Source organism: Muntiacus reevesi, chromosome 6, assembly GCF_963930625.1.
Source record: "Muntiacus reevesi chromosome 6, mMunRee1.1, whole genome shotgun sequence".
Classification (NCBI taxonomy): domain Eukaryota; kingdom Metazoa; phylum Chordata; class Mammalia; order Artiodactyla; family Cervidae; genus Muntiacus; species Muntiacus reevesi.
In genome coordinates, this window is record NC_089254.1 from 48,645,025 (window position 1) to 48,665,784 (window position 20,760).

General features: G+C 39.3%; 1 protein-coding gene across 6 annotated transcripts in view; it reads right to left on the reverse strand.

Moving 5' to 3' along the window:
* ST7 (suppression of tumorigenicity 7) overlaps positions 1–20,760 on the reverse strand; it is a 252,485-nt gene that overhangs the window by 60,640 nt on the left and 171,085 nt on the right. For all 6 annotated transcript variants that reach the window (XM_065939229.1, XM_065939231.1, XM_065939228.1 and 3 more), the window contains one exon: positions 5,772–5,886. In XM_065939229.1, coding sequence (XP_065795301.1) covers positions 5,772–5,886 — 115 coding nt within the window. The remainder of the gene's footprint in view (positions 1–5,771; positions 5,887–20,760) is intronic.

Sequence of the window (20,760 nt, forward strand, 5' to 3'; positions counted from 1 at the left end):
GGCAATTTTTATTTTTCAGTTTTCCAAATGTTTAAGAATTGTTCTAGAGATAAAACTAAGTGTTTCCATTCTTATTAAATATCTACACACATGTCCTATTTTATTGTTCAGTCACTCAGTCATGTCCGACTCTTTGTGACTCCACGGACTGCAACACACCAGGCTTCCCTGTCCATTACCAGCTCCCGGAGTTTACTCAAACTCATGTCCATTGAGTCAGTGATGCCACCCAGCCATCTCATCCTCTGCCGTCCCCTTCTCCTCCTGCCTTCAATCTTTCCCAGCAACAGGGTCTTTTCCAATGAGTCAGCTCACATGTCCTGTTAGATGTATAATTAATTTTAACAAGAGGCCATAATACTTTCTAGGGGGACACAAGACAGGGCTCTTATGCTCTCATTTTAATCGACATTTTATATATGGTTTTCCATTTGAACAAAATGGGTTGAGAACAGTGGTGAAGTTCAGGAGTGGTCATCTTGTCTTTTTATGGTGGTTAATAGTTACCGAATTCTTACTGTGTGCCCCACATTTTTCTAAACACTGTTGTTTAGTCGCTAAGTCATGTCTGACTCTTTTGTGACTCCACGGACTGTAGCCCACCTGATTCCTCTGTTCACGGGATTTCCCAAGTAAGAATACTGGAGTGGGTTGCCATTTCTTTCTCCAGGGGTTCTTCCCAATCCAAGGATTGAACCAGCATCTCCTGCATTGGCAGGTGGATTCTTTACTACTGAGGCACCATTGATTAACTGCTTTAATCCTCACAACAAATTACCAGCTGTGTGATCTTGGGCAAGTTGCTTAGACTTTCTAAGCCTTGATTCCATTTCCAGAGAAAGAAATGGAAGTTTGGAAGGTTAAGTGATTTGCTTAAGTTCACCCTCACATCCATGAGATGTGAGAGTTGGACCATAAAGAAAGCTGAGAGCCAAAAAAAAAAAAAAAGAAAAGAAAGAATGCTGAGTGCCTAAAACTTGATGCTTTTGAACTGTGAAGTTGGAAAAGACTCTTGAGAGTCCCTGGGACTAGAGGGAGATCAAACCAGTCAATCCTAAAGTAGATTAACCCTGAACATTCATTGGAAGGACTGATGCTGAAGCTGAAGTTCCAACACTTTGGCCACCTGATGCAAAGGGCGGACTCATTGGAAAAGACCCTGATGCTGGGAAAGATTGAAGGCAGGAGGAGAAGGGGATAGCAGAGGACAAGATGGTTGGATGGCATCACTGATTCAATGGACATGAGTTTGAGCAAACTCCGGGAGCTGGTGATGGACAGGAAGCCTGGCATGCTGCAGTCCATGGGGTCACAAAGAGTCAGACATGATGGAGAGACTGAATAGAACTGAATGAACTAAGTTCACTCAGCCAGTGGAAGGCAGAGCTGGGCTTGGTTTCAGCAGGCTGGCACCAGGGCTAGTCCTCTGCCCCACCACCAGGACTGCCCTGGGTATCCTCAGGAGTTACTAACTAGAGACAGAGCTAGGTACTCCCAAAGGAAACTCTCACAAAGGGAGCACTCATATTCATATTCACTTGCTCTGTGAGAGTCTTCTAAAATTCAAATGCACAAATGATAATGGATAAGAAACGCGTGAATTCTTTTCCTCATTCCCACCCTAATCTTCAGACAAGCTTTCAAGCTATGTGGCCTATAAAAGTCTTTGAAAGGCAATCCAAAGCTGTTAACAACTTTCTCAATGGCTTTGAATAGAAGGTTCTAATGACCTTATGATCTTAAAAAAATTGTCTTTATAGCTAATGTATGACTGAAAAAAAAAAGATAAATCACAAATTGAATGAACACCATACATCAAATCCCTTTTGCAACTAATGAAATCAGGAACAAGGTGATTGGAGATGGTTTCAGAAAGATAGATAAATACAGATATGCCCAGTTCTTAAGGAATAATTTTTTAAAAATCTTAAAAGACAATTTGGCATCACTGAAATTCTGCACCATGGCTCCAGCCTGCCTAATTCATTCTTTATAAGAGGAGGAAGAAAAAGAAAGTCACTTCAACAAGGCTTACGTTTATGAAAAACACATGGACTCTTAAAGCCAGCTAGACCTGAATTTGCATCTCAGTTCTGCAGCTTTGCAGTTTTCAAGGAATGTGGTTTTGAAAGTTACTTAAATTCACAAGCCTCAGCTTTGCATCTGCTAAAACAGAATAACTACCTTCTTGCAAGGACATTGTAAGGGTTATAGGTAATATGTGTAATACATTTGGCACATGGTAGGTTCTCAATAAATTGGAACCAATAATAACAGCAAGAAGAGTGTTAATAGAAACAATGAAAAATACTGCCAACAGCAGAGACAGTGGGAGTAGGATGATGGTTAAGAGCATGGGCCTGGGGTCAGACGACCTCAGTTTATTCCTGCTTTCCTTTCCTCGTAGAATTCACATCGTATCAAACAAAGGCTGTTCTAAGTTTCTCTCTTTGCCCTCACAACATAATATCTCCATGGCTTTACTGTGACATCTTAGGCTCTTCAGTTGAACAAGTTACTTAAACTCTTTTCTGTACCAGTTACCACAGCTGTAAAATGGGCTAATAACAGTATCTAACTCATATGCTGTGGCGAGAATAAATGAGTCCATCCATGCCAATCTTAGGATCATGTCTGACCATGACACATCATAAGAACTCAATGTTAGCTGCTGCTGTTTTTTCAGTCATTGCATGAAGGACCCTCCAAAACCAACACCAACCACCTGGATAAAAATTGCTCACCCATAATGTTGGTTAACAGACTGAAACCAGAAGACCATGAAAACGCCTGAGGATGGCAAGACAACATTTCAGACTAACGGCTGGGATAACATAAGATCAAAAGCTATCTGAAGGGGAAAGTAAAAATTAGATTGCAGTTTACAAGGAGGGGTGACCAGTTAACTGGTAATCCCTACTTGGAATCCAGGCTTGCCAAAGGACTTCCCTATAAAAGAACTGGTAAATGTCACTTCAAAAAGTCAAAGCAAAAAAAAAAAAAAAAAGTAGAAGTGAAGAAGAATAAGAATGAGGCAAAGGGAATATATGCCGCCTTCCTCCTTTCCTCAGAACATGCTGTGTTTTTTTCCCCTGTGCTTTGCCATATTTCTAAATCCTTTTGCAAAGGTCAGAGAAGCGGCACCAATCCCATTGTGTCACTTCTCCTCATACTACTTAAAAAAATTCAGCCACCTAGCAAATGTAATAAAGAAGGATTGCTCTACCCATAAAACATCCAAGAAACAGCTACCCAACCAGAGCATTCCGATTTGCAAAGATAACATCTAATCCTGCTGCTCTGGGTGTGGCTCAATGGTGAGGGATGGGGAGGCTGGGGTTCAAAGTGCTGTCTCCAGCATCTCACAGATTACAATGATGACATCAGAACCAGGGTGAAGAACAGGGCGCCCCAATTGCTGTCTGTACTCCAAGCCCTCTGAAGCTTGCACTTCCTCACACAGAGTAAGAAAATTGGATAAGAACTGGGTCGAGGTCCTTTGTGTCTCCAGGAAAAGCTGCAGGGATGAGCCGGAAAGAGCCCATTTTCTGGTCCAGGGAGAAGAAGAGGCATGTTTTTAATAGTCTGGTGTGGCTGCAGCTCACTCCTCGACAACAGGAACTTCAGCAGCCACTTCATTATATTTCTACTGTAAATGACACGGGCCTAAGCCAAGTCTGAGCCAAAACACCCTCCAGGATTCAGCTGGGGTTAGGTCATCTGCAGCCTATTGACCACTGCTGAACTCCAAACCCCTAACGAGGCATCTCAGCAACAGTATGTGTCCTGCCACTAATGAGGCTCTTTTTCCATGAATAATGAGAAAGAACATCATCTCTGTTGCCAGGTACAAACATAAACAAAGCTCAACACAGGGCCTTGGTATAGTGAGTTTGTCCATTTGCAACAAAGGAATTTAGCAAAGTGAGAGCCAAGTTTTAGTGGAGGGTGGGACAGGCTCTTGTAACAAATAATGTGAACATATGTTATCAGAATCTAATAAATCAGCTTTCGGTTGCTGTGGCATGGAGACTGTGCAATGGGATAGAGACAGACGACAGAAAGCTCCAAATGAGTTCATTGCTTTATTTTACAATCAGTCTGTAACACAAAGCTGATGATTTCTGTAATGAACTGAGATCTTCATGAAAGGGGCCTTAGGAGAGACCTGAGATCCCAAAGGCTCTATTGGCTAAACCTTTTCTCACGCCTTGATGTAGCAGGCTGAGTGCAGGCTGACTCTCGGGATGAGAACACTGAAGCCTTGCCATGACACTGCTGGCTTTGAGGTAGTATGTAGACGGCGCATGGCCACCTGAACCCACGTGCTGGGTTTCTCGGGTACCAAAAGGTCCTCAGTGTACCACGAGCATTCTGCCTCTAAGGCAGTCTCCTGGCTTAGACTCCCAAGGTCAGCCCAACAGTGAGATTCCAGCATATAAACAGAGAACAAAAGTGAGCTGACATGAAGGCCAAACAGTCTTTATTTTGTTTACTGTAAAGCGTGCCACATTCTTCTCTCTTTCTAAAATCAGTTCCATACTAGGTAGCATATATTTTCTTACACAGGGTGCTCATGTTTGCACAGGCCAAGCGGTGCCATCACTGGCTGAGGGCTTTTAGTTTCCATCAGTCTGAGCAAGAATTAACAATAAAGCAAAACAAAAACAGTCTCACGACGCCTCAGTTCCTCCAGCTGCAGTGGGTAACGACTCTAACCTATTTCAGAGATACCTTTTGAGGAACTGTATGTCAAAAATAAGACTCAAATAGTATAGTTTGCTCTATATGTTTGATGAATTGCTAGAAATTTTGACCTGAATAATTCTTTCTTTTTTCATGGAAAGGCATTTTATTTTAAATGTAGCAGCAGTGAGTACATGTCAATAATTCTTTAAATGCACTAAAAATGCTTACTTAATAAAGAATATTTTATAAAGTAAAAAAAAAAATCATGTAACATAAATAATCACTTCCTAACATCCATTTTATAAACAAATATATTTATTTTGGGGAGAGAGTTAGTGGAACATGGCAGAATGGTATGAAATTCTGCAGAGATTCTAGCAGCTAATTATGTAGAAAATTGTGTATAATTAATCAAATAGTAAATTCAAAGACAATGACAATTGAGAAGAAGATTTTTCAAATATCTGGTGGTATCAGCTTATTTTTCTGGTTTATTAAGAAAAGGCAAAATAAAATAAGCTCATGGGTGAGTAGGATAGGATGGCAAAGGGGCTGCAAAGGCTCTCATGTGAAGAAATGGGAGTTATTCTGCTAAAGAAGAGAAGACCTGGGTGAAGGGGCCATGATTTCATCTTCAAACATTACTGAACTGTCACAAGTTTTGTATCAGAAGCTACCACCTGTTTTTGGTGAAGGAAATGGCAACTCATTTCGGTATTCCTGCCTGAGAAATACCATGGATAGAGGAGTCTGGTGGGCTACAGTCCATGGGGTTGCAAAAATTCCAACACGACTTAGCAGCTAAACAATAACAAAACCCAGCTGTTCTTTTGCTTCAAAGATCTACATGCCCAACAGGTAGTGGTCACAGTCAACCAGTGGGGGGTCAGTGCTGTTCCTACAGGGCTTGTGCTGCCTGCAGAGGTTCTGAGTGATTCCTGACCATGGAAATCAGGTAGAAATTCTCTAACACAATAGTTATCAAAGTGCTGTGCTATTTGAAATGATCCTTCTCATCTAATCATTGAAATACATCAAGAAGAGAGGAATACTCAAGTAGATAAAAGTACCCAAGGACTTACCGTCATACTTTGCTAAGACTGCCTGAACATCAGCATATGCTTGTAGTTCCAGGAGAGCCTCTAAAAGGTTTTCATGGATGTTGAACATGCTCAGGAGAGGGAACTCCTTCATTAACTAGGAAAGAAGAAACCAAGGAAAAATTTATGTTTCTTATTTGTTAAGGTATAACTAATACTGAGTTATTTATATACTATATATAAATAAAGTATAGTATAATTTTTAGAAGTACAATTAATACTAAATTACAAGCATTCACATCAATTATTATGTTGTAAAGCATTAAACACTTAAATTTTTTCATGCTATTTTGGGAACAGCAACTTTGAATTTGTGAGAATCTAAGGTGGGAGAAAAATCTAAAAGTGAGGAGCTTTATGAACACTGAGGAAGATGCTTAGAGGTAGTACTGAATGTTAAAATGCCTTTAAGGCCAAATAAGGTGAAGGTGGAAAACTGTCTCCTAGGTGTTAACAGCAGTTCTGGATGGAAGCCAGAGGGTAGAAGGAGAAACAAAAGGCATTGCTCTTTTGAGCAGCCTGATAGCCAAGTTAAAGACAAAAAGTAGGAAAATAACTAGAAGGTGATATGTGTTGACAAAATTTGCAGGTAGTGATAAAGAATGGCAGTAAAAGAAGATGTTAAGGAGTTCCTGCCTGTTGGTCTCAATAAAACAGGAATCAAGATTATTTTTTGAGACTGAGAGAACAGGTGACAGGGAGGAAGTAGGAAGATGGTGGTGAAAGTGTGGAATAATCAAGGATTACAGAGGCTGTCTTGGGACCCCAACAGACTGGAGACCACGGATTTAGAGAGTCTTCAATTGGCACTGTTGTCAAATTCCAGCTGACAGGGCTCAGCAGCCCAAGGACAGTGGCAAAGATGTCAAATGACGAGATTTAGCCTGGGAAAAATGAATTAGATTCAATGAAAAGTCAAGGAGCAAGAGAACAGGCTAGAATGGTGAAGGAATGATTAAAGGAAAGACTCAGGTTCTAGACAGCAACTGGAGGAAGAGAGGTCCAAAGGGAGTTAAAAGATATGATAATGAATCTCATTGGAAAACAAAGAGAAAGAAGAAAGGACATGACCAAGAATTTCAGAGTAAAATCTCATCCTCAAGAAAGGTAAATCTCACCTGAAGGAAAAGACAACCAGGTTCTTTACAAAGCAAAGTCACACACGCACATATATACATGTGTAAGTATGCAGTGATGTATTCATATATGTGTGTGTGTGCTCAGTTGTTCAGTCATATCCTACTCTTTGTGACCCCATGGACTATAGTCCACCAGGCTCCTCTCTCCACGGGGATTTTCCAGGCAAGAATACTGGAGTGGGTTGCCATGCCTTCCTCCAGGGGATCTTCCAATCCCAGGGATCGAACCCAGGTCTCCCACATTGCAGGCAGATTCTTTATTGCCTGAGCCACCAGAGAAGCCCGTATACATATATACCCTCTATTTAATTTACTAAATGGATAAGTGTTTTCTATTATAAACAGTGACCTCTAAAGAAGTAATACTTATTTTTTTGATGTCAACATATTTAAAGCAATTGTGCTGAGAGAAATAATACCCCTCAAAATAGACAAATTTATTATTAAACAAGAAACCAGTGGAGACACTGCAATGACTATTCACTTTTTTCCAAGTTAGAAACCTTTGCCATATTGTTTTGTTTTTAAAAAATCCAAGAACCATTTAGCATATCTCTAAAAACAAATAATTTTCTGCAGCTTCAAGGCATCATATTACCAACAAATAACACCTATCAAAATGATTATGTCTTCAATAAGCCTGTCTAAACCCCTTAGAGACAGCCTGCAGTATTTCCACTGCTAGTAAAGGAAGTGAATAAGACTATATCACACATTGTTGATGTTCTGCAACCAATAAAAGTATTCCTTGTCTGGTTTATTCTGATTCTGGTTCACATCACTTTTTAATTTTTTTCTCTTTCTAATTAGTGCTTGTTAGAATTAAATCTCTCCATCACTCAGCATTTGGCAATACAATAAAGACATTCACTAAACTGCAACATTTAAACATTAACCATTTTCGATCAATTCTTTAGGTAGAGGTCAAACTTCAAGGACTCAAGTCATATTCTGTAATTTAAAAACCACAATTCCAAATACTAGTATGTTGAAGCTTAAAAACTGAAAGGGGAATCTAATTAAAATCTAACACATGTATGCCTATGGCCAATTCATGCTGATGTATGGCAGAGGCCATCACAATATTGTAAAGTAATTATTCTTCGATTAATGTAAATAAATACATTTAAAAGATCCAATGAAACTATGAGCAAACATGGAGGTCTGGGTTTGTTTAAATAGAACTTGAAGATGCTAGGAGTTGGGCAGCAATGTTTTCACTGGATGCTTGGACAGAACATATCATGTCCAAAAAACAATCACCAATAAAAGAATTTTAAACATAGCAAATAGCAAATGTTGGAAAGGCAACTGAAGTCATATTACAATTTGGAAATCTAGCTTTGCTTCCTGATTATAAACAAGAAGAAACAGTGAACCTTCCACTGCCCCATCTCACTCCAGTTATCACCTGACCTTCTCCAGCCTTTCACAACAGGCTTTCTTAGAGAAGAGCCATGAGTATTCTACTCCTTCCGCTCCCTTCACTCCTCACTGTAAGCTACAATCTGACTTTCAGCCCCACAATTTCTCTGAATCTGCTCATCCCACATTTCCAGGTGACTTAAATTGCTCCTGCGAACGCCCTCCAGTCCTTTTCTTGCTTGACCTCTGCAACATTTGACAGTTTGATGACTTCTTGAAACTCTTGTCTCTCTTGGCTTCCTCCATCCCATTTTCTTCTGGTTTTCTTCATACTCATCTTATAGCTCCTTCTCTACTTTCCCCCTTTTCTGCTACTTAGGAGTAAGCTGTCTGCCTGGGTATGTCCCAAGTATTCTTTGCATAAACACGCTGATCTCTAGGACACTTTCATGTCCGGGGTCTCAATACCACCACTTTTGTTGGCATGGCTCCCACATCCTCATATTCTGCTCTGACCTCTCTCCTAAGCTATTACATCAGTTCATAAGCTCTCTCCCTGACAGTTTTACCCGACCCATCTAACACTAGGCTCATAAATTCCTCCTTCCAAAGCCAATCCTTCAAACCTGTTCGTCCCCTTGGTATTTCCTATTTTGGAAAAGAACCATTAAGCCCTGCATTAAGAATCTCTATGGCGTGCCCACTACACCCACCTCCTTAGAGGTCTTTAAACCCCTGAATTAATAAGTAAAAAAAAAAATATGCTGGCAGCTTTCAAGTTCAAAGAAAATTCTGTCATGCAAAAAAACAAACATAAAACAAACACTTTAAGAAACATTACCACTTCCTCTTTTCTCTGACCTTGCTACCAATAATTTACCTTATGCTCTTGTACTTGGCCTAAATTGCTCAAACAGCATCTTTCCTCTGCCTACTTCTGGAGTCAACTTTTTCCAACCCACTCTTCACATTACTTTCATAACAATTTTTCAAACAAACACACTTGAGTCCATCACAACTCTGCTTAAAAAGCAACCACTGGTGTGGGAACAGGCAGATGTGAATACAAACTGACAAATAAGACTGTTTTTTACAACATAATTTACAGTGATGAAAAATGCAAGCAACTTAAAAATTTATCTATTATGAGACATTTACATAAAATAAGATATAGTCATCTTTGGGACTATAATATATAGTCATTAGTAGCTAACTTATCAAATAATTATTAATGGCATGACCTGGGAAATGTAGACATGTGACATTACATTAGAAAAAGCAAGATACGAACAAAACTTGACAATAGTATCAAGCTTTTCTTTGGTATCTATGCATAGAGACATACTTGGTTAGAAATAGACCAAAATGTTTTACCAGTAGTTATTTTCTAGTTAATGAGATTAAAGGTGATTTTTATTGCTTCCTTCACATTTACCATAAGTTGTAATATTTTTAAAAGAAATATACGTACATTCTTTAGATGGGGGTGGAAAAACTCTTTTTGAGAATATTGACTTCTCTGAAAACTATAAAACATTGATAAAGGAAATTTAAGAAGACTCAAAGAAATGGAAAAAATCTCATGCTCTTGGATTAAAAGAATTTATATTATTAAAATGGGCGTATCACCAAAGCAATCTATAATTTTTATGCAACCCTTCATGAAATTCTTCAGAACAAGAACAAAAATCCCAATATTTATATGGAACCACAAATGACTCAGAATTGCTAAGGCAATCTGAGAAAGAACAAAGTGGAAGGTCTAACCCTCCCAGACCTCAGACAATACTACAAGGCTACAATAATCAAAATAGCACGGTACTGGCACACAAGCAGATATATGGATCAACAGAACAGAAAAGAGCCCAGAAATAAATCTACCCACCTGTGGTCAATTAATCCTCAACAAAGGAGGCAAAAGTACACAATGGGGAAAAGACAATCACTTCAGCAAGTGGTGCTGGGAAAGTTGGAGAGTCACATGTAAATTAATGAAGCAAGGACACTCCCTCACATCATATACAAAAATAAACTCAAAATGGCTTGAAGACTTAAATACAGGACATGACACAAAATACTCCTAAAAGAAAATATAGGCAGAATCTTCTCTGACAAATTGTAGCAATGTCTTCTTAGGTCAGTCTGCCAAGGCAATAGAAATAAAAGCAAAAATTTTTAAATGGGATCTTGAACTTAGAAATTTCTGCACAGCAAAGGAAATCATCAACAGAACAAAAAGACAACATGTGGAATGGGAGAAAAAATATTTGCAAACGGCACAACTGACAATGGTCTTAATTCCTAAGTTACACAATGAGCTCATACAGCTCATTATCAAAAAAATAAACAACCCAATCAAAATATGAGCAGAAGATCTAAATAGACATTTCTCCAAAGATACAGATGGCTAATGAGCACATGAAAAAATGCTCAACATTGTTATTATGAGAGAAATTCTAATCAAAACCACAATGAGATATCACCTCACACCAGTCAGAATGGCCATCATCAAAACGTCTACAAATAATAAATGCTGGAGAAGTTGTAGAGAAAAGGAAACCCTCCTACATCGTTGGTGGTAATGTAAATTGGTACAGCCACTAAGGAGACCAATATGGAGGTTCCTTCAAAAACTAAAAACAGGGTTACCAACAAGATCCAGCAATCTCATTCCTGGGCATTGATCTAGAAGAGATGAAAACACTAATTCACAAAAATACATGCACCCCCATGTCTGCATCCTGGTGACTCAGATGGTAAAGCATCTGCCTACAGTGTAGGAGACCTGGGTTTGATCCCTGGGTCAGGAAGATCTCCTGGAGAAGGGAATGGCAACGAGTATTCTTGCCTGGAGAATTCCATGGACCGAGGAGCCTGGTGGCTACAGTTCAGAGCGTTGCAAAGAGTTGGACACAACTGAGCAATTAACATTTTCAGTTCACTTTCCATGCTCATAGCAGCACTATTTACAATGGCCAAGACATGGAAACAACTTAAGTGTCTGTCATCAGATGAGTGGATAAAGAAGATGTGGTACATATATACAATGGAACATTACTCAGCCATGAAATAAAAAGAATGAAATAATGTCCTTTGCAGAAACATGGACAGACCTAGAGATTAACATATTAAGAAAAGCAAGTCAACCAGAGAAAGATAAATTTCATATGATATCATGTGGAACATAAAAAATGGTACAAATGAACTTATTTACAAAACAGACTCATGTGGTTAACCAAAGGGGAAAGGAGGGAGGACGGATAAATTAAGAGTTTGGGACTAACAGATACACACTACTAAATATAAAAGATATACAACAAGGACCTACTATAAAATAGATAAACAACAAGGACCTACTGCAGAGCCTAGGGAACCTATAATGAAAAAGAATCTAGAAAAGAATATGTATAAGCATATTTTCATATATGTATGTATATATGTTCCTCTACCATTTAAAATCTTCCAATGACTGTGCATAAACTGCCTCTTGTAAAAGGTATAGCTAGAACTCATACACTTTGACTCAAGGTAAGGAAAAATTTTCTTAGAGTTGTCAGAAAATGAACAGATGGTCTATAGAAGTCTCCATCACTGAAATTTCATAGCAAGAGAGAGGCTGGTCATTGGGCAGGGATGCTCAAGGCGGAGGACCTTTTAAATCCTCTAATTCCAAGGGAAAACATCCCAGCTCTGAAGCATAACTTTCAGGCTCTCCCTCAGCTCAGTGCCAGACTCCTGCCTACCCTGTCTTCTCAGGATTAAACTCTAGCCTTGTCAGACCAGACCATTATAACCATCCGTAGAATTCTTTCTACAGTTACTAGCCACTGTGTTTTTGTTCAGACTCTTCATACCACCTGGAATACCTTTTCTCTTCATTTACAAGGCAGCCTGTCAAAATCACCCCACCCTCCGAAGCGTAGATCAAATGCCACCTCCTAAAGTCACAGCAGCATAGAAAGTGAGAGCCAGAAGAGCCCGTGGAGAACATCCAAACACCCTCCACAGTTTACAGACAGCTCCCGCCTGCCCCCACCCCTCCAAACAACAATGAAGGCTGCAAATTAAGTGACTCAGCCAAGTCAGTGCCGGCACTATGATTCAAACCTAGTCATCAGTACCGATTCCAAATTTCAATACATCAAAACCTTGTCTCTGGCCTGCCAAGTCTAGGAGAACTAAACAATTTTGCTGATGCTTCTTTGTTATAACACTTACCTATTTGCTTGGTATTGTGTTTGTTTGAATATATGAACATGGCTATATTACAGAGGAAAGAGCCCTCTATATTTGGAGTTATTTCTGAGCTTAAATCCCACTTACACCACTTACTACCTGTGTGATTTTGTACATATTACTCACTGAGCCTCGGTTTTCGTATCTCCTGGGTCTCGGTTCAAATGGCATCTTCCCAGACTCTCTGTACCATCTATCTATTGTAACCAGCTCACTCAACCATTTTCCATTGCTTCTCTCATATTCTGAAATTATCATATTTATTCATGTAGCTGAATACTAGATAATTTAAAGAGCAAAACAATAAACAGAGTGACAGTAGGTAACACTATAATTTCAGGAGTCAGCAAAATTTCTTCTGTAAAGAGCTACAGAGTAAAGACTTTGGGCTTTGGAAGCCCCATGGTCTCTGTTGCGACTACTTGACTCTGACAGTAGAGCATGAGAGCTGCCATGGACAGTACGTAAATGAACGAGTGAGGCTAGGTGTCAATGAACCCTTCAATGAAACCTGTTTCAATGAAACAGATCAGATTTGGCCACAGGCCTTAAGTTGCCAACCCCTGGTTAACAGGAATAAGTTTCAAAAAACAAAAAGCCTTCATAAAATGAGTATCATAGTGATATTACGTTTGAAAAATAGAACATCTCTTACACACAGCTGGTTTGACAGACCATAGTAAAATGGAAAAAGGCCTACTCTACAACCCAACACTTCCTCTTCCAGCTCTGTTTCCTAGAGACCATTCATACACATTTCTGAGGATTCACACACAAGAGGAGGAGCACTGTATAAATATGCTGAATGGATAGATCAAATGAGGCATACTCATGACAAAATGCTATTCAGCAGGAAAAAAGGAATAATATATTATATGTTTAATATATCTTAATGTAGACAAACATAAAGCAGCTTTGAGTTCTCTAGAAATACTCTAGGAAACAGCCTGTAGAGTATAACAATTAAAACTTTTAATGCACACAAAATGATTCTACATATTGTTCATGGGTATATTATATATAAACATATGAAAACTAACTGAACAAACAAAGTTCCTGGTACCTAAGGAGAGATGGATGGTTGTGAACGGTAGTCACATGGGGGTCTATAGCTTTATATTGTTTTATGATAAATGTTTTAATTATTAACTTACTACTATTTATTATTAACTATAATTAATTATGAGTAGTGAGGTTATTTTTCAATGTATTTAAACTTTTATATATAAAGTCGCTTCCTCAAACATAGGAAGCTCATTAGATGTACTTTTCATTTGTAATTCCTCAGGAGTTTCATACTCCTCATTTAGACTTTAATTTTTTTCCTACTTTCTAATTGCCTTTTGAAGCAAAATAACTTCTTCCTCTTGGGGGTTAGACTATAGCTCCTTAAAAGATTGCTAGCATCTAAGAAAAGGACAGTCTCTGATTAAACAGCATTTAGAGAATTTCCTCAAAAAACAAATAACAAAAAAAACTTGAGCTAATAGATTTTAATGTTCTGCACTTGAATCTGATAATAATGACAAGATAATGATAGCTAATCTCAGATGAACCACATCTTAGAGACCCAGTTCTCCTCCATCTGAGTTCCAGAGAGTAGGGCCATGGACAGATGTGGTGTGAAGAATTATATGAATTATTGTTTTACCTTCAAGGATGCTTCAGAGTTAAGATGACTCTAAGTTCCTTCCCTCTCTATCCCCTTAGTCCTGGGACTGCGGTTGGAGTTGAGGTTGGGGTTAGACTTAGATGAGACCACCTATCAAGAAAACTCTTCTGTCATAAAATTCCTTTCTGCTTCTTCTCCAGAACCACAAAGATTCCTATGACACATTGTTTTCAAAGTAAAGAAGGCACTGAACATGGCAGTGGGGCTGCTGAAAACGACTCAGTGTAGGGGAGGTGGTACATTCCAAAAGTCAGGGTCACCACTGTCTTTAGAATCAGACAGACCTGGCTCCCATACAGGGATGTGGAGTTTCTTGGCACCAGGTGAGCTGATTTTTCTCATCTGCAAGAGAAGGACAATATGCAGCTCACAGTGCACCCAGACACAAGCCGGGGCTGGAAAAGTGAGCTATTTGTTTTGTTGTGTGCGACAGTTTCCTTTTGGGGTTTAACTGCACAATATAACGTATCTTGATTTATTTATTTATTTTAAAATAATGTGCAAAAAATAGCTTGGTGACATAATTAGCCTTCCTACTAAGAAACTCAAATGAAGGCATATGATAACTACAAAGGCCTGTTTTCTATAAGCTAAGTCATTCTAAATAAATGTTTAAACTCCTATCTAGTATAGTTTTGTTTGTTTATTGTCAGCTATCTTCCCTGCATTGGTATTGCTTTCTCCTGGCAGTAAGAAATTTATATGCCCTGTTTTGCCCAAATATTACAGTTCATGTACAATGAAAACATTAACTCTCCTATGATTCCTCTAATACCTAGGGAGAAGAACATGGGATGGGCCAAGGATAGAATTTCAGTTTCAATTTTACATCATCTGGTTATTGTCAGTTCAACTTTATTTCAATGAAAGAATTTGAGACACTTCTAAGGTTAACATTTATGAGCTCAAGTAGGAGGGGAAAAAAAGGAGAGTTAATTTACTGGATTTGAAATACTCTATGGACATAATTTAGAACTACAATCTGTATGCTTTTTCTCAGCTGACTTACAGGATGAAAACAACAGTTTAAACTTTTCAAGTTTGATTTGTATCTATTTAAACATTTTACTAGTTTAGCTATCCATGCATTGCTCTTTGAGTGAGAAAAGCAATGTGAAAATTCTTACATATTTTAAGGCAGAGGTAATTAAAAGAGATTCTTAGCCAGATTCCTACTGAGGTCAATGCAAGCTTGGCCTAATTAAAGTTTATAGAACTTGGCCTGTATTATATTCAAATAGCAGATACTATTTTCTTACAGTTGCAAGTTTGACATGGCTTAATTACAGTTTCAAATAAGGACATAAACAGAAAATAGAAAATATACACTGTATTGCATGCCTGTTATTTTGTCATTGATTTTTACCGACACTGAGGGCCATGAAAGCAAAACAATTGTTTACTAGTGTCCTCAGAGGCCCCTGAGAGTTTTAGTTACACAGATCTCTATAAAATGCAGTCCTGAGTGGCGTAAACATACATCAATAAGAAAATGTCATTTTCAGAGTGAATCTAAAAGAATATACTAAATTGCATCTATTGCAAAGTTATATGACCAATGCATGATATTCACAGTTAGTTAAATCACTAGTTAACTACTTCTTCACTGAACTGAGCACATGATGTAAAAACATTCATCACCAAGAACTGGAAAGGGAAGTGGAAGTTGTGTGGGGATGATGGTGAATCATCCAATGACAGCTTGGTATGAACCCCCCCTACCACCGCCCACCCTGTCCCTCGCAAATATTCAGAGGGATGGAAGGTTATCTAATTACCTACTTTTCTTATCAGAATTATGCTCAGTTCATTACAGAGAAAGAAATTTTCCTTAAAAACTTCTAGTGAACGAGACAAGCTTTGGATTTATACAGATCCTAATAAAAATATTTTCAATATAAAACTTTCTCTTCCATTTGTTACTCAATCAGTTAAAGATAAAACAAAGGCAGTCCTGATCATAATTTAGGAATCTTCAAAGATTCTCTTCCTCAACCTCTACCTTCCTTAGTGACATTCTTGCTTTTCACCTCGCTCTGGTGGCCCAGCTGGTAAAGAATCTGCCTGCCAATAGAGGAGATGCAAGAGAGACGGATTTGATCCCTGGGTCAGGAAGATCCCCTGGAGGAGGAGATGGCAATCCACGCCAGTATTCTTGACTGGAAAATTCCATGGACAGAGGAGCCTGGCGGGTTACAGTCCATGGGATTGCAAAGAGTCACACATGACTGAGCATGCACATGCACACACACACACATGCACATGCATGCAAGACCTCTAACATTCCTTTCCAAAAGCAAGGATCTTGAGAGTACCACTGTTTCATCTATGTTATAATATTTTGTCAATATACATCTAAAATTTCTCCTTAAACTCTAGGGTAAACTGCAGTTTCAGGAACCCTGAAGGTGAAACTGGAGAAGAGGGCAGAGAAGTCAGTCTTATCCTGTCTTGGGTAAATAGTAATTTATACCAATCTTCAAAACTGAGAGGGAACACATTGAGTAAAACATTTTCTTTATCATCTTAAACTGCTTCAATTAGGGCTGTGCCCTAGCCCTGAAATCATGAACAAATCTGAAAAATTTGATGCCTATTTCAAACAGGTAGGACACAAGCCTGGTAACAGGAAATAAGACAATAAACATCCTTCCATCTGTGATGACATGACATGGCTCTCCTGTTCCAGGAGCGGCCTCAAGGAGCAGCTAAACATACTGGCCAACAGTTACTGCCAGAAAGGACTTTTTATGTCAAAACCACAATAACTGTGTTTGGCAGACACCCTTCCACATCCACACAGGTAATGGTAAATAACTCTAGTCAGAAGATTAACTCATCTGGTTATCTCAGGCACAGTGAACAAATACTCATCCTGACAGGCATTTCACAACAGGGTCAAGCTGAAAGTTTACAGTTATCAGAAATGCTTTTATAGCAACAGGTCAGTACTCCAACCCTGATAGTCATCCACACACCACTCTGTAATCCCTTGGCCTTCCAGTGTTCTTCTTCCTCCCTATATCTTTCCACTCTTCCCTCTTGAAACCTGAGTCCATGACTTACAAATTTTCCAACACATCCATTAGCTATTTACAGAACATGAGCCTGAGTTCACGGCTTCTGTCAATTTCCCAGACAAAGCTTGTGTCACCAGCAGGATGCAGGGCTGGCTTCTCCTAGTACCCCAAAGCACATCTAGATTGTTACTGCTCAGCCCTGGGGCCCACTTCCTACTCCTCTGAAGCGCACGCTATAAAGAACTAGCACCTGCCACCATCAGACTGGGTTTTTTACCAGGTGACAGACCCTCATACACTGAAGATTCTGACACCACCTGTCTCCAACTCTTATTCTTAACCTCAAGTCCTACCCTCCATGTAGATGATTACAGTCCGTGTAAACATCCCACCTAGTATTCAAGATCCTCAACTGTTTTACCATCTCTAAGGAAAAGACTGTCCCTCTCCTGGAGTTAAATAATCCAAGGTCATAGCCAAACTCCAGACTGTGACATCTAGATGAGTCCCATCTATGCAACTCGTTGACCAGCATCTACTGATCTCATTCATTTCCAGGTGCTCTTTCTCAGAAGCCACTGGATGCTTCTCCTCAACCCAACCCATCAACGCTGGAGACCACAGAGCTCACTTCTTAACCTTCTTCTCTGTCTACATGATTTCATATAGAGATGAACCTTTGTTCATCTCTGCACACATGATTTCACGCAATACCAGGGTTTTAACTCCTACATATATGTTGATAACTCCCAAACTCCTGACCCCCGAGTTCCAGACACATACCCAGTTGTCCTCCTGATATCCGTGCTGCTGCTAAGTCACTTCAGTCGTGTCCAACCCTGTGCGACCCCATAGATGGCAGCCCACCAGGCTCCCCCATCCCTGGGATTCTCAAGGCAAGAACACTGGAGTGGGTTGCCATTTCCTGATATCCCTACCTGGAGGTAAAAAGGCCATTTCAAATTTAATGTGGCAAAAACAGAATCCCTGCTTTCGCCTGAAACTCTGTTCCTCTCCTATTTGTCTTCCTTTCTATAAATTCTATGACCATCAAGAAGTCACTCAGGCTGAAAACCTGTGGGCTCCTAGGTTTTCCTGATTATACAATTTCTTTCATTCCACATCCGTTCCATTCAGTGGCTCATTTTTCAACTGGTTACTGAGAGGCTCTACATGCCAGGCATTGCTCTCCTGGGGTACAGTAGTAAACATTCAAAAAAGAAAACAAAAAAAAAACCTTCCTTTCTGAAAATGACATTTTAGTGAAGGTGGGAAGTAAATATGCAGATAAATAAATGGAGAGACTATCAGGTGGTGCACATTCTAAAGAGAATGAATGAAGCCAAGAAAGGTTTTAGGGAATGATGGCAAAGCAGGCAGAGGCGGGTTTACATGCAGTAGTCAGAGAGGGAGGACAGAGAAGGTGGGATTGTAAAGGAGATGTTTAAGCAGAAACTGAAGCGGTGAGGGAGCCAGTCATGAGACTGGAAGAGGAGAATTCCAGGGAAGGCTTCCAGCAAGTGAAGATCCTGAAGAGGCAGTGAGTCTGGCACGCTCAGCAAACAGGAAGAAGGCCTGTGCGGCTGGAGCACAGTGGGCACAGAGCAGAAAGGAGGGCTGGAGGATGCAGAGCCTTCTAAGCCACTCACGGAGTTTAAGTGAAGAATGAGATGAGAGACCACTGCAAGGTTTTAAGCCAGAGAATGACTATGTTTTAAACGGCTCATCCTAGCTTCTATGTGGAGAGACTCATACCTCAGAAAGCAGCCTGTGTACCAGTGGACTCCTGGGTCACAGAGGCAATATCTCTAAGCCCATGGAGAGGCAGAAGGCTATGGGAGATCTGCTCTTAGCAAGCAGGACAGACAATTGACCAGGAAGGAGATATATTCAATGCTTATGTATTGATTATTTAAAAAGGGAATGCAAAAGACCCAGATCATTGGCCTCCCATTGGTCATCACATGCACTGCTGGCTTTGCCTGCTTCATGGTTTCTGTTCCCCCTGGCCCAGGTCAGCCAAAATGCCTTTTTTCAATAATCATCTCTCTGTTTACCCTAGAAGTCAACAGTTTCACTGATTCCTGGTGACAGAAGCAGCATGGCCAAGAGAGCAGAGACTCAGACATCAGTTCTCCCTGTACATCTCACAGAGGGAAAAACTGTTTACAAAAGTCCCTGGTTGAGGTATGAATGAGAGAAGGTGCAAGTACAGGCTAAGAAAATTATCATTTGGGAAAATGGTACAGGCACTGATAAACTTAATAGCTGATCAAGAAACATAAATATAAGCATGGATCCTTAGTTAGTAGGGACCACAAGAATAATATAGTCAAAGCTATGGTTTTCCCTGTAGTCATATATGGATGTGAGAAATGGACCATAAAGAAGGCTGAGTGATGAAGAATTGATGCTTTCAAACTGTGGTGCTGGAGAAGACTCTTGAAAGTCCCTTGGACTGCAAGGAGATCAAACCAGTCAATCCTAAAGGAAATCAATCTTGAATATTCATTGGAAAGACTGATGCTGAAACTGAAGCTCCAATACTTTGGCCACCTGATGCAAAGAGCTGACATATTGGAAAAGACCCTGATTTTGGGAAAGGATGAGGCCAGGAGGAGAAGGGGCTAACAGAGGATGAGACGGTCGGATGGCATCACTGACTCAATGGACATGAGTTCGAGCAAACTTCGGGAGATAGTGAAGGACAGAGAAAGAAGCCTGGCATGCTGCAGTCCATAGAATTGCAGAGTCAGACACAACTTAGCAACTGAACAACAACAACAACAAGAATAGAACAGAGTTTTTAAATATTGAACCACTAGACCTATTCAATAGAAAAGAAGAAACAAAGAGGGAAAGTATGACATACAGAATATGTCAGCAAAAATAACTCTAAACAGAATAATAATGATGATAAACACAAATGGGAAAAACATACAAACCAAAATAAAAAAACTGTCAGATTTGAATAAAGATGATATTCAGCAAAATATTTTACAGATCCAAATGGTCTATCAAAAAGTTACAGAAAACTTGATTATAAAATATGTAAGTACATATATTAGGCAAATCCAAATCCAAATAAGCCAAAGCAGTTCATCTTAACCCAAGTTAAAAAGAAAATCAAGGCAGAAAAGTAAAAGGGACAAAGACGGGCATTATACACTCAATAATCAGTAAGACAAAATAATTACCAACATAAGTGTATTTAACAATATAGCCTCAATGTATATAAAGCAACAATTAATCAAACATAGAAAAAAGGAGATACATAACATAACCACAATGAGAAATGAATAATCAATCACACACCTCTCAGAAACTGATACAGCAAGCAAATAAAATATGCTCAGATAGAGATTTGAAAAACATGATTAGCAGTACACTTAAACTAGTAAATACATAGACTTTTGTAACCAACAGAAACATACTCCTTTCAAACAGATATAACATATATGAACTGACCATATACTAGACCTCAGAGGAGGCTTCCATTAAATTTTCCCCAAATCAATATCATATGATTTATGTTCTCT